This window comes from Diaphorina citri, unplaced genomic scaffold (genome assembly GCF_000475195.1).
Source record: "Diaphorina citri unplaced genomic scaffold, Diaci psyllid genome assembly version 1.1 scaffold58, whole genome shotgun sequence".
Taxonomy (NCBI): domain Eukaryota; kingdom Metazoa; phylum Arthropoda; class Insecta; order Hemiptera; family Psyllidae; genus Diaphorina; species Diaphorina citri.
In genome coordinates this window covers 2989-18475 of record NW_007377495.1, presented here as the reverse complement: position 1 = coordinate 18475, position 15487 = coordinate 2989, and the positions used below count along the sequence as shown (strand labels likewise).

At 39.5% G+C, this 15487-nt stretch overlaps 1 protein-coding gene across 1 annotated transcript; it reads right to left on the bottom strand.

The window, feature by feature from the left end:
• Positions 1-2606: 2606 nt before the first annotated feature.
• Positions 2607-12714, bottom strand: LOC103518047 (the record flags this gene model as incomplete). Its single annotated transcript, XM_008483105.1, has 3 exons — positions 2607-2867; positions 11015-12394; positions 12561-12714. Coding segments are annotated over 3 exons (1795 nt in total), but the record flags the coding sequence as incomplete, so codon positions are not given.
• Between the last annotated feature and the right edge of the window lie 2773 nt (positions 12715-15487).

The following is a 15487-nucleotide window of genomic DNA, read 5'->3' as shown; positions in this document are numbered from 1 at the left end:
TAAAGGTATTACCTTATTGAGGAAGACCCTTCGAAACGACTCCTTGTTAAAACTAATTCATGTTAGTCACGCCGGGATCTAGTGTGGAGTCATAAATTTGATTTTTCAAGCAATATTTCGGGTGAATAAAAATTTATTGGTGTGCGAAAGAACAGACAGCTAGACCGGAAACTCAAAGCTGTAATCACCCAATATTAACAACAATGAATGTTGAATATGTGTATAATCACCTATGAATATGTATAATCACCTAATATTAATTGCCTAATAACAATGAATGTCTTTGTGTTTAAAGACTTGAAAGTCGTTTGGGAAGAAATACGACACGAGTGGTCCATTTGGTGTTAGCTGCCAAAAGGTATCTGAGTTATCTATGTAGAATTGTAGATCTATGTAGACTAGGTACAATTATCTTGATAATTATTCGGTACCTACAGGTAATTATTCCTGTGAAATTCGGTGCCAATTGCCTAGGCATCTAGAGTGCGGTATATGTGGTAAGAAATGAGATAAGTTTGTAAAAGAAGAAAAAAAAAGGTAAATAAATAAATAAAGGTCTTACCTTATTGAGGAAGACCCTTCGAAACGACTCCTTGTTGAACTTGCTTCCAACGCCTTCAATCGTTTCCAAGTATTCTGCAATCTGCCTCAGTAGCCGTATGCGGGATCTCTCCCTCAAGCTTTCCTCCTCCATGGAAGACATGGGTCGCGGGGGTTTCAACATCGCCTGCTTCGGCGGAAGAGATGTTGCTGGTAGGATCGCCGGTGGCAATGCAGGTCTGAGGGCTATCTCATCGAATTTTCCAACGGTGTCGTTGTTCGGGTTGATCAGTTGCTTCATGGCGCTGTGAGGGGTTATCGCCGTGAAGGGTGTTATGACGGGATGGGCGGTATGTCCCGCCGTTGTCTCCATACTAGGACGTGCAAGTTTAGCGTCTCCGATAGTGTCTACCTTTGCCGTTGTGGCCAGATTCGAGCTGGTGAGCTTCCGTCCGTCCGTGGTTGGCGTCAGCACGCCGGTTTCCACTTGGAACTTCTTCGGCCGAGGTCGGTCGTTTTCGTTGAGTTCGTCAATGATGCTCTTTACGTTGGTACTTTCAGCCTGTTGGTCACTGACCTTCACGGATGGGACATTCTGGTTACCCGCATCGCTAAGTTTTCCAGACAGAACGGTCCTCTTTCCGTTCTTGTCGACATTGTCCAGCTCGAAACTGACGCGTCGACTGTTCGCGTCGTCGCTGCTCTTTCTTTCGCATAACTTCTCACTATTTTGACTCGGGTTCGCGCACTGACTCACATTACTTGCGCCGCTTGAGCGTCTCTCTCCCGCACTGTGCTGACTTGTGTTACTTGCGCGTCTTTCGTTCACACTCGTGATGGACTTTCGCCTCTCGTACTCCTTGCTGATCGACTTTTTCCGTTCGAGCTCCTCGGTCATCGACATTTTTCTCTCAATTTCCTCAATATTCGAGTTGATGGAATCGATCGAGTTCCGTTTGTCTTTCGAAATGACCAGATCCATTTTGGTGTCGTTGCTCTGAATGCAGCCAGACTTTAGCAGTTATACAGTAATGTTGAAAATAAATAAACGAAGAAAATAAAAAATAACAAAGATGAAATTTGTTCTTTTGTTTCTATCTCAGCTTGATCAAATTCTGACGACTTTGAGAAGTCACTGTAACATATACAAGAGTCATAAAGTCAGATTGGAACGATGTATAACACAATTCTAACCATGTAGTATCGGTTCATTCATTCCAGAGTGACTGAAATTTATGCTCCCACTGACACAACATACCGGGTACGTCAATCACTACCTTAAAGAACAAATTAAATACAATTTTAAAACATAGTAATTTAAGCTTACAAGCCAAACACCTCGTCAAATCTGTCTCCAGCTGGGAAGGTTCCCTCCACACTTGCCCCCTTCCCGCGCTGGACGGCCAAACCAATCCTTTGGTAGAGGAAGGATTTCGCCTTCACGTCATCTGTCTTTTCGTAGAGCCGGTTCCCAATATCATCAATGAAAATTTTCATCTCGTTGCAGAACGGGCCCATTGTCTCCAGAGCGAGACCTTTGAAGATGTACCCGTCCTGGATAAGGTTTGCATATTAAAGTCTATAACTATTGTAATAATAAGTAGACATTTTGCACCTTCGAGCCAGATTGGTAATATTAGGTAGAAAACTAGACAATTTTGGTCCTTTGGGCCGTAAAGATAAATAATATAATAGGTAGAGAATTTTGATCCTCCGTGGCGGATCGATATGAGTGGGTACAGAATTGTGGTCCATTAGACCGGAGAGATAAATAATAAAAAATAGGTGGAAAATTTTGGTTCTTTGAACGGATTGATGATAATTCTAGAGAATCGTGGTCCTTTGCGCCGTATAAATACTGGGCAGCGAATTTTGGTCCTCCAAGTCGGATAGATAAGACCTCTAAGTCTCTAAGTAATTCTTTTTACTTTTTTTATCACATCTCTCCTCTTAAAATGCTGAAGCCAAAAACCCCATACCTTTGTGAAGCAACATTTTGTTATAAGTTTTTATAAGCAACATTTTTATCCAATATATAATATGTATTTCACATTCCTACCTAAGTATCATATGTCCTCGGTCATCGACATTTTTCTCTCAATTTCCTCAATATTCGAGTTGATGGAATCGATCGAGTTCCGTTTGTCTTTCGAAATGACCAAATCCATTTTGGTGTCGTTGCTCTGAATTACGTGATCGTTATTGAGGAGGACGTCTTGGAATTGCTCCACCTGGTCGTCAGTCAAGGAATATTTCTTCTGCGACATCATTGGCTTGGTGAGCTCCTTCAGAATGTCGCTTTTGTTCGACAGCACGGACGCTTTCCTCTCATTCATAATAATTGAATTATGGAGAAAAAATTAAGTACGTCCATATATCATGTTTAATGTAGTTGACCCATTGAGGTCCCCGAGTGCCCATTCTTCATATATCTGCTGTTAGTGCCAGAGTTGACTCTCCATTCTTCATATCTGCTGTTAGTGCCAGAGTTGACTCTCCATTCGACTGTATTTTTCTATCTCGTACAGTCCGTACGGTCATATCCATGCCTAGATAGAGACAGAATGATTTAAGATTGATAACGCAAAAGAGCGAGAGAGAGAGAGAGAGAGAGAGAGAGAGAGAGAGAGAGAGAGATGAAAATAATATACAATTAAAATACTTTATTTCAATTATATTTTATCCGACCAATTTTAATTTGATTTGTCTTTTTTACTTCTAGGCCGGGAGAGCGGGAATAAAATATGTGCTACGATTATTTTTATATTCTTACCTTACCTTACTATTACTATTGGTCTTTAGGGGGGGGGGAGGTCAAAAACAGTGAAGCACTGGGGGGGGGAGGAAGGTGCTCCAAATTTTTGAAGTCTGGCCCACAGTACAAGAGAAAAATGAAGCTTGAAGGGAGGAAGGTTGCCGGGCCCCCTCGACCCCAAATTTTCGGAGTTTGACGTAAAGTAAAGAAGATAAATGAAGCTCGAGGGGCGGGGCCCTCTCTCCCCTAAATACAGCCCTGAGGCGAGGTACTTAAACTTATTAGTGTTAAGTGAGTATTTTCATGTTTTCTATCAGAAACAAGATAATTTTTTCCTCATCTCGGACGATTGGTGTTTTCGCGACTTGACAAGAATGACAAGCTTTCAATCAGCTTAAGTAATCTGGAGAGTTGTTCTCACAAGGCTGATAGCTGATTACGAAGAAATGAATTTATTAAAATCCTTTGCCTGTCCATAAAATAAAGTAGCAACTTAGAGGTGTTAGAGGAGTTTCATAGGATGTTTATTTAGGCTATTTTAATATTTAATGTCATAACCTGGACTAGGATATTTAATATCATAACTTGGACTCATCTACGTTCTTAATATGATTACCTAAAGGAGTATCTTTTTACTTTCCTTACCTATAAAAATCTGGTGTGAACATCACACAACTTTCCTCATCCTATTGAATGATGCTTATTTTGGGTGTTCTTGTTCTTATAGCCAAACTTTTACAATATCTCTAACCGTTTAGTCGGTATATCTAAAAGCCGCCATTATTTTGGGTGTTCTTGTTCTTATAGCCAAACTTTTACAATATCTCTAACCGTTTAGTCGGTATATCTAAAAGCCGCCAAAAAAAAACGGTCAAAAACCGCCAAAAAGCGGTCAATATACCGCCAACCGCAGCACCTATCTCAACTTTTCAGTTGCACCCTTGTCACATTTGTAAACTATATACCAAATTTCAAGTCTCTAGCTCATACCGTTCCCGATATTGTTGCACCGGTCTTAACCAAAAGTTTCGTGTCGCATCCTTGTCACATTTGACATCTACATACCAAATTTCAAGTCTCTAGCTCTTACCGTTCTCGAGATATTTTGTTTACAGACAGACACACGGACACACAGACACATACACGGACCAATGGCTGAAACTTTGGATTTAGGCTCTAGGGACCTCAAAACGTGTTTTGGCACTAAAAAGTAAAAACTGACCATCGAAATTTTGACCCGATTATCTACATTACTTTCCTTCCTATAGGATAAGGAAAGTAAAAAGCTGTTAAGTAAACGGGTATTGGTAGGTATCAAGAAAGTTATGGGTATATACGCCCCGATATCTAAAATTCCCGTAGAGATAGTTTTTTTCTTGTCTTGACATAGGAATCGGCCAAATTACGGCTGACCGTATTTTGGCCGCAGTGTGGGAGTTGACATTATTTCGACCACTTTTTTTATGACTTAACGGAGAAATATTTAAATATAATCATGTATGGGTACCTAGATGTACATTCAGGGGCCCTTAAAAGACACTTTTCCTCGACTTACCTCAGAATGACGTTAGCCTCAAGTTCCAAACATGAGGGAAAAGTTTCGGCACTTCTCCCCTATCACTCAAGTTTACAAATCCGGACCGGGAAAACCAAAACAAATTTTAAACTAAAATAACTTCAAACACAAACTTCAAAAGTTTAAACTAAAAGAACTTTAGAGTTTAGAACAAATTGGAAAACCGAACGAACTGAAACTTAATCTAGAAGCACGAAAAGGATATTTTATTTGAGAATAGGTACATAATTATATTGATTTATTTTAATTTAATTTTTATTCATCATTTCAATTTTATACATATCTTTTTTACTTTCTATAACCTAATTTATAATAAGATTTCTTTTAATTACTTTTTTTTAAATATTTAAATATTAGAAATCCTTGTTGATTTGTGATGTTACATTATAGATTAGATTATAAGATAGTGCAATGATAAAAATTCCCAATACAATCCTACAAAACACAAAATTATAGCGCCGCAGGCGAGGGGTAGTAGAAATGATCACTTTCTATTCTATGAGCTTTTCCTCTGATAAGATAGGTTTTTATATGTATACTAGCTGAATTCCGTCGCTTCGCTCCGGAATCCCGCTAGTTCATCCCGAGGCATGGCCAAGCTTGTGGAAAAGGCATGGCCGAACATGTGGAAAATAATAAAAAATACGTTCGCGCTGCGTGCTCCCTATTAGCTGCATAGTTATCAAACTAAAAACATAACAGAAATACACTATTTCTTATGGAGATTTTAGCGATCAAAAATTGATCATATCTCAGGATCGATTTAGAATTTCGCAAAATCCTCTCTTATTGCACACCTAGACCATAAAAGGAATATTCCTACCAAATTTCAGCTTTCTAGGTGTTGTGGTTGATTTTTTTTTTTTTTTTTAAATGTGGAAAAAAAGGGGTCGTGCCCTACCTGAAAATGTAATAAATCGGTAATTATAGGTAGGTATATGCAAAAATATTTCCCAATTTTTATCCAAAGACACCTAAAATTTTCCTCAATTTTTACCAGAAACAAAGTTATTAAAATAGAAAAAAGGTCGAGCCGTATCTAAAATGTAAAAAGGTCGAGAAAAAAGTTAAATAAATCGAAATAAAAGATAAATTTTTATCACAAAATCGCAAAGTTCCGAGCCGGGGTTCCGTGTCGTGAAAGTAGCGAGATCGCTTCCGATCCAAAGACTGAAAAAAAGATTGCATCCATCTTGAAAGCTGCTTAGAACCTTCGGCATTGAATGAGCGACGAGCGACCTCCAGAATCTGCGCTAATCATCGCCCCAGAAGATTGGGTTCCCCCTACCACGGGGATCTGCCACCACTCTTCTGATTTTTTTATTTGTTTACTTTCTATTACACTATGTATGGGGAGCTGTATGTATGTGACCCACGTGTTGAACATGAACCGTTTTGAACGACGAGTGGGATCGGGCCTTGAGTGTCATAGAATGTCGTGTGATGTTCACACCATCAGATTTTTTTTTTTCCTTTTTCTTATTATTGAATGAAAATGAGAGTGATTCTGAGAGAATATATGTAGTGAGGACTCAGGGTTAGTGTATTACTGGGCTAAGAGAGCTGTAAGATACTACACTCAGATTATTCAGCTATGTAGGGGAACATGGGGCAAAATGGTACCTCTAGTGCTTATGAGGTCCTAGCACTCGTAAAAGGCAAAACAACTCTGTTCTCTTCGAAAACAAAAGATAAAAGAATCAACCACAGATCAAAACAAAGATAACACTTGCAGGAATAGTTCCTAGTCCATCCAAGAGAACTCGGTACTTCCTCGTAAGATACTACACTCAGATTATTCAGCTATGTAGGGGAACATGGGGCAAAATGGTACCTCTAGTGCTTATGAGGTCCTAGCACTCGTGAAAGGGAAAACAACTCTGTTCTCTTCGAAAACGAAAGATAAAAGAATCAACCACAGATCAAAACAAAAGATAACACTTGCAGGAATAGTTCCTAGTCCATCCAAGAGAGCTCGGCACTTCCTAGCTCGTGAATAAATAATTATCTACTGATTGCATCTTTGTCTCAACTCATGTACCTACCTACATGGGTAGTAGATCCATTAATCTAATAGGAAAACTAGTGTACATGGTTCAAGTGTGAATTATTGAGTTGTACTGGAAAACGAGTAGGTACTGGAAAACGAGACTACTTCACTTTTTGTTGAGTAAAATTTAGAGGCAGAAAAGAGGTGATGATTTTTTTCCTGTTTGGGCGTAATAGCGCGACCACACTTGCTGCCTCTCATGTGGAGATAGGTATTTATTTTCATAGGTAGGCAAATGGGTTTATCCTCTCATTTCCGGATTGCATCTTTGTCTCAACTCATGTACATCATGGGTAGTAGATCCACTAATCTAATAGGAAAACTAGTGTACATGGTTCAAGTGTGAATTATTGGGTTGTACTGGAAAACGAGTAGGTACTATTACTTCACTTTTTGTTGAGTAAAATTTAGAAAAGAGGTGATTTTTTCCTGTTTGGGCGTAATAGCGCGACCACACTTGCTGCCTCTCATGTGGAGATATTTTCATAGGTAGGCACATGGGTTTATCCTCTCATTTCCGATTTTTACTTTCTATTACTGAAGCATAGATATACGTCACGAAACACGCGGTTTTTGTCCGGGAAAATTTTGGCTCAGAGGTCTTCTTCATCTTTCAGGAAAAGTTGCCCTTTGAAGGATCAAAATGACACACATCATTTGCCTATTTCGAGTATTTCGCTCACGGCCTTCCCGGAGGTAAACTACCTGAAATATTTATTTATTTATTATAATTTTTATTGTACATTATATACAAAACAGTATGAGTACAACGTCATGATTGCTTAACCTAGGCCCTAGATAACTTAACAACTAGCATTAAATAAAATAAAATAAAAAAAAATCAACCATAGTAGGTATCTATCTAATCCACCCTTACTGGTGTTAAGAGACAGAGGAGAAGAATATATATAGAGAGAGGGGTATAGCGAGAGAAAAAAAAAAAAAAAAAAAAAAAAAAAAAAAATACACACAAGAGGCGAGAAAATTATTGCGAAATCGAAGAGAGAAGGAAGACAGGATAAGAGGGAGCTAGCCGTTCCGAGAACGAACCTTATCTGTTTTAAGTTCGGCCCAAGTGGTATTCGAATCCGCGACCTAGCTCTAACAAGACAAACGTCCTAACCACCAAGCTAACAAATCTGAATATTCGAGTATTCAAGCTGAAAAAGGAGGGGTTTTTTTTTAGGGCTTTTGACAGAGGGAACTGTAACTGCTATGGTCTTATCGTCTCGAAATCGAAGAGAGAAGGAAGACGGGATAGGAGAAAGCCAGCCGGTCCGAGAACGAACATTATCCCATCAGGATAAAATCCGCCCCGGGCGGGAATCGAACCCGCGGCCTAGCGATTCAAGCTTTGGTTTGAGAAAGACTTTTTCTGGGTTTATTCGTCTTATGTCATCCTGATATTTATCAAGTTATGCAATGTGCTACACAATACGTACAGGGACTTCTAAGAGCCCGGCCCTTCCCACTTGTGAGTTTCATCCGATTTTTTTTATATATATTGTACATACCTAATAGATCAGTTGCGCTTACTTGGGTGATGTTTCAAAGAGCAGGAAAAATGAGGACCAACGAAATTTTTCTGTTTCTTCTTTTCGACTTCTAGATCCCGAGATAAATCGATTTAAAAAATACCGGTAAATCGTGAACTTTGACGTCACGACATACGCTCCCGTAGGCGAAGACGTCACATCAAAATAATGTCCCGAGCAAAGCTCCCTCGCAGGCAACGCATTAATGTGTTTGTGCGCATACGTTTCTGCGCAGTTCTTTCTGCTCCTAATTTTATTACTTCCAGTCACGAGGCCAAAACTGAGATTTTCGTGGTAATTTTAATTCATATTCATGAGTTTTGAATTTGGTCCTTGGGTCTGGAATAGTCTGGATTGATAAAAAATGGTTAGATAATTTTGGTCTTTCGGGCCGGATGGAAAGCAATAGTTTGATAATTTTGGTCTTTCGGGCCGGATAGAAAGCAATAGTTTGATAATTTTGGTCTTTCGGGCCGGATAGAAAGCAATAGTTTGATAATTTTGGTCTTTCGGGCCGGATAGAAAGTAATAGTTTGATAATTTTGGTCTTTCGGGCCGGATAGAAAGCAATAGTTTGATAATTTTGGTCTTTCGGGCCGGATAGAAAGCAACAGTTTGATAATTTTGGTCCTTCATGACCGGAAAGTTAATACCAAGTAGACGATTTTGGTTCGTCGGGCCGGACGGATAAAATAATGGATAGGGATGGAGAATTTTGGTCCGTCGGGCCGGATTTACATGTGATGAAAACACTGTAATATTTTCGTAGGTTAACATTACATATTATAACATTAAACAAGGAATATACTGATTTATTCGCATCCTGTATATAATCTATACTCTTGACTATTTGTACTGGATCAGCCGTCAGCCTGATTAGTGAAGACGAGAAAGAGAGAGAGAGAGAGAGAGAGTCTCTTTGTCTCCTTCTATCTCACTCACTCAGTACTTCTTTCTCTCCTTCCCTGTAAGTCCCACTTACTATGTCTCTTTCTCTCTCCCTCTCTCCTTCCCACTCTGTCTCTTTCTCTCTCACACAACACTGTTAATTTGAATCCAGACTATTTTGATATAGGATTCATAGAATAACTCCCGGCCAACTGATGGCGTTTGGCCGATAAAAATCCAATAAATTATCAAAAATATCTGTCCGAAAAAAATTGTACTATTCGGCAATCCATTTCAGGGCCGGGAGAGGGCCAATCTGCATTCTTTCACGGCAATCCATTTCAGGGCCGGGAGAGAGGGCCAATCTGGATTCTTTCACGGCAATCCATTTCAGGGCCGGGGGAGAGGGCCAATCTGCATTCTTTCATTCCGCTTAATAGGTATAAGGGTTCATTCACGGATTTCTCCTGCTGATCAATCTGATTTTAATGTAAAAAATCCCCCAAAAACCAGTTTTTTTGGTTTTTTGGCTTTATGGTTTTCTGGACAAAATTTGCACCACCACTTTTATATTCCTGGTAAAAAGACCTTTAATTTGATATATAGGTCGACCAGGTTTGGATAAGTCCTTCTATGGGGACAGACAGACCGACCGACAGACAGACGACACCGAAGCGAATACAATAGTCCGTCCCTTATACCTTTTTTATTACTATTGTAAAAACACAGGAAGCGACGATGCTAAAAATCTGTTTTGACTAGATCCTAATGTCGTTCGAGGTCCGGGCCATGGACAGCTCCAAATAAATTGTATATTATTCGATGATTTTTCTCTGCTCTCTCCCGTACATATAAATAATATTTTGAGCTTTAACATTACAAAAGCCTAATTGCTAGTAAGTGCTTCTTGGCTTGATTTTTAGTCAATAACAAGAATACATGAGACCTAACTTGCTCGAGGAGTTAGGAATCCATAGATTGACCAGTCCTATAAGGACGGAATCTGTAGTTGGCTAACAGATTAATTCAAATTCAATTCAAACTTTATTGTATTGTTTAAACGCGGACATAATCCTGATTGTCCATGATCCAGGATCATCAAGATCTCCTTAAAAACCAACTCCTGATCTCCGCGTTAACTCAAACTAATTTCATGTTATATGTATCACGCCGGGATCTAGTGTGGAGTCAATAAATTTGATTTTTCAAGCAATATTTCGGGTGAATAAAAAATTATTTTGGGTGTGCGAAAGAAGAAAACAGCTAGACCGAAACTCAAAGCTGTAATCACCAATATTAACAACAATGAATGTTGAATAGTGTATAATCACCTATGAATATGTATAATCACCTAATATTAATTGCCTAATAAACAATGAATGTCTTTGTGTTGAAAGACTTGAAAGTCGTTTGGAAAAAATACGATACGAGTGGTCCATTTGGTGTTAGCTGCCAAGGTATCTGAGTTATCTATGTTAGAATTGTAGATCTATATAGACTAGGTACAATTATCTTGATAATTATTCCGGTACCCTACAGGTAAATTATTCCTGTGAAATTTTGGGTGCCGATTGCCTTAGGGCATCTAAGAGTGCAGTATATGTGGTAAGAAATGAGATAAGTTTGTAAAAGAAGAAAAAAAAAGTTAAATAAATAAATAAAGGTCTTACCTTATTGAGGAAGACCCTTCGAAACGACTCCTTGTTGAACTTGCTTCCAACGCCTTCAATCGTTTCCAAGTATTCTGCAATCTGCCTCAGTAGCCGTATGCGGGATCTCTCCCTCAAGCTTTCCTCCTCCATGGAAGACATGGGTCGCGGGGGTTTCAACATCGCCTGCTTCGGCGGAAGAGATGTTGCTGGTAGGATCGCCGGTGGCAATGCAGGTCTGAGGGCTATCTCATCGAATTTTCCAACGGTGTCGTTGTTCGGGTTGATCAGTTGCTTCATGGCGCTGTGAGGGGTTATCGCCGTGAAGGGTGTTATGACGGGATGGGCGGTATGTCCCGCCGTTGTCTCCATACTAGGACGTGCAAGTTTAGCGTCTCCGATAGTGTCTACCTTTGCCGTTGTGGCCAGATTCGAGCTGGTGAGCTTCCGTCCGTCCGTGGTTGGCGTCAGCACGCCGGTTTCCACTTGGAACTTCTTCGGCCGAGGTCGGTCGTTTTCGTTGAGTTCGTCAATGATGCTCTTTACGTTGGTACTTTCAGCCTGTTGGTCACTGACCTTCACGGATGGGACATTCTGGTTACCCGCATCGCTAAGTTTTCCAGACAGAACGGTCCTCTTTCCGTTCTTGTCGACATTGTCCAGCTCGAAACTGACGCGTCGACTGTTCGCGTCGTCGCTGCTCTTTCTTTCGCATAACTTCTCACTATTTTGACTCGGGTTCGCGCTCTGACTCACATTACTTGCGCCGCTTGAGCGTCTCTCTCCCGCACTGTGCTGACTTGTGTTACTTGCGCGTCTTTCGTTCACACTCGTGATGGACTTTCGCCTCTCGTACTCCTTGCTGATCGACTTTTTCCGTTCGAGCTCCTCGGTCATCGACATTTTTCTCTCAATTTCCTCAATATTCGAGTTGATGGAATCGATCGAGTTCCGTTTGTCTTTCGAAATGACCAGATCCATTTTGGTGTCGTTGCTCTGAATGACGTGATCGTTATTGAGGAGGACGTCTTGGAATTGCTCCACCTGGTCGTCAGTCAAGGAATATTTCTTCTGCGACATCATCGGCTTGGTGAGCTCCTTCAGAATGTCGCTTTTGTTCGACAGCACGGACGCTTTCCTCTCATTTCTCCTGTCAAGTAGTTCGTCTATAATACTCGGTCTTCTACCAGGACTTTGGAGTCTTTCAATCTCTTCGTCTTCCTCTTCAATTCTGTCCACCACGTCGGAAATTTTTCGCTCATATTTCTCCTGGCGTTCGGCGAACGACTGCTCAGATCGCAGGAAGTTGTCCGTTTGAAGCTTGTCGGACATTTTCGCAGGAGGTTTTTTGATGGTCGTTTCAAATCTGAAAGCAAGAAAAGTAAGGGCTGTATGAGGTGACTGGTGAGTACATTTCAAGAATTCTAGATTCTACTGTCTACTCCTTTTGGAACCCGTCGGCCAACCTAGTTAGCTTGGTTGGTAGCACTTCTGCCTTGAGCTAGGCCGCAGGTTCGATTCCAGCCCGGGGCGGATTTTATCCTAAACAGATAAGTTTCGTTCTCGCTTCGTCTTCCTCTTCAATTCTGTCCACCACGTCGGAAATTTTTCGCTCATATTTCTCCTGGCGTTCGGCGAACGACTGCTCAGATCGTAGGATGTTGTCCGTTTGAAGCTTGTCGGACATTTTCGCGGGAGGTTTTTTGATGGTCGTTTCAAATCTGAAAGCAAGAAAAGTAAGGGCTGTATGAGGTATGAGGTGACTGGTGAATACATTATTTTCAAGAATTCTAGATTCTACTGTCTACTCCTTTTGAAACCCGTCGGCCAACCTAGTTAGCTTGGTTGGTAGCACTTCTGCCTTGAGCTAGGCCGCGGGTTCGATTCCAGCCCGGGGCAGATTTTATCCTAAACATAAGTTTCGTTCTCAGGACGGCTGGTTTTCTCCTATCCTGTCTTCCTTCTCTCTTTGATTTCGGAACGATAAGACCTTAGCAGTTACAGTTCCCTTTATCAAACCTCTTCAAAATAATAATAATAAATGAAAAATAAAAGCATTCTACTAAGTAGTATTTCTAGATTTCTACTCATATTGGAAGATTGGAGCTTTGGAACCCGCAGTGAAGGCAGTGAAGGAAAGGAACCGTTCCGAGATAAAATGCAAGTGTCCGTCAACTTTTTTCCCATGATTGCTATTAGAGCCCAAAGTAATCACCAGAGCTAGAGCTGATTGAGAGGCTGACGAAAAACGCGAACCCCGTCTGAACTCGGGAAAAGGCGAAGAAAAAAAGATTTTTAGTGGTATACCTAGTTCTCCTGAAGGAGCTATTCTTTCCAACTTAGAAACATAATTTTTGGATGCCCTGTATTATTTTCATTTTTACTTTACTCATGTTTTTTTACTTTTTTTTTTCATGTTGAATCAAAGTGGTTTAACCTTAGAGATCCGAAAAGTGACCCCCTAGAGGCGATTTTGTTTGAAAAGTCTGGTAAACATTAGCATATAAGGATTAAGGACTCAGGACTAGTTTGTTTCAATGAGCACTAAGGACACTAAAGTCTCCTAGCTCCTATAGAGTTCGAGTGCATTCGACTGGCAATGAAATGAGGAGGTGAAAAAAAAAAAGAACTGAAAGGAAAAAGAAAAAATGAATACCTAGCTAAAAATAAGGAAGCAGGTAAAAAGATTAAAAAAAGAGAGGTTGGATAGAGGGAGCTGTAACTGCCAAGGTCTTATCGTCCCCGAAAGCGAAGAGACTGAAGAGAGAACTAGAGAAGGAAGAAGACAGGATAGGAGAAAACCAAGTAAAATTGAAACGAAAAAGAAAAAATAAATAGATCACCCCTAAAGGGGATTTAGCTAAAAACAAGAAAAGAAAAAAAGATTTTAAGAGGTTTGATAGAGGGAGCTGTAACTGCACTGCTAGGGTCTTATCGTTCCAAAAGCGAAGAGAGAAGGAAGACAGGATAGAGGAAAGTCAGCCGTTCCGAGAACGAACCTTATCCGTTTAGGATAAAATAAGGAACAAGGAGCGCTCGAGCCTTAGAATACCTGTCTACATTTAAGACGATTTTTAGCCTAGGTGTAAGCGCATGCTTTGTCCTTTGTAGGCGCCAGGTCGCGGGTTCGATTCCCGTCTGGGCCAAATACCAAATAGGCAAAGTTCTTTCCCTTAACGGCTGGCTTTCTCCTATCGCTTCCTTCTTCGTTCTTCAATTTCGGGACGATAAAATCGCTGTTACAGTTCAGTTGTTCAGTTCCCTCCATCAAACATCTTAACAAAAGAGTAAAGTTATTTTCATACTAAGCTGAATTCCGTCGCTTCGCTCCGGAATCCCGCTAGTTCATCCCGAGGCATGGCCAAACTTGTAGAAAAGGCATGGCCGAAAATAAATAAGTATTCCTACCAAATTTCAGCTTTCTAGGTGTTGTGGTTCAGGAGATAGAGCGATCAGTGTGTGAAATTGTGAATATGAAATGTGAATGAGTGAATGGATCTTGATTTTATAATATAAGATTTAGATATCTTCAAAAAAGACGATTTTTTTCTTCTTTTTTCACTTTTATTTTCTCTTCTCCTTCTCCTCTGCTCTTTTTGCTCATCAAGTCATCATCATTCCCTCTCTCTCTCTCTCTCTCTCTCTCCCTCTCTCTCTCTCTCTCTCTCTCTCTCTCTCTCTCTCTCTCTCTCTCTCTCTCTCCCTTTATCATAAGATTTACTGTTTTTTTCTTTCTTTCTTTCTTTCTTTCTTTCTTTCTTTCTTTCTCTCTCCCTCCCTCCCTTTATCATATTACTTTCTATTTTTTTTTTTTGCTGTTTTTCCTTTAATTCTTCTTTATACTTTTTCTTTTTACTATTGGTCCTTTATTATTTTTTCCTCGGATTTTTTACTTTTACCAGTGTTACCTGCTTATCCTTCTTCAATTGCCGACAAAGTTGATGAAAAAATTGTCGAAAAATGAAAATTTAAAAATAATAATGTTGAAAAAGATTAACCTGATGATTTTTCTTTGAAAGCCATTGTTCACAATTTATTACGAAAAATTTATCTGACATAATATTTATTTATCACGTTGCCTACGATTTCATTTAGGTAATATGTAATCTTTGTTTTTTTTTTTTTTTTTTTTTTTTTTTTTTTTTTAATTTTTAACCAAAATGTTATTTACTTTGAAATAAGAAAGGCGGTCGGGGTTGTTGGTGACATCCAAAAGGTGTCGAAATTTAAAAAAAAGAAACTTGTAAAATAAAACGTAAGAAAGTTTTCAACCCTTTTTCTATAGGGAACTTTAATTTTATCTTCCAAGTTTAGTTTGTTAGTGTTACATAACTTCATGATAAAATTTAATCATCCACGATTGTTAGATATTATTTTATTATAATTGATACCTCCTAAAATACTATATCCAATATTATCAGGGAATCCTACATAATATATTTTTCCATTCTTTTTTTTTTTCCTTTTTACATAAATAAATTAATAAAAATGGTT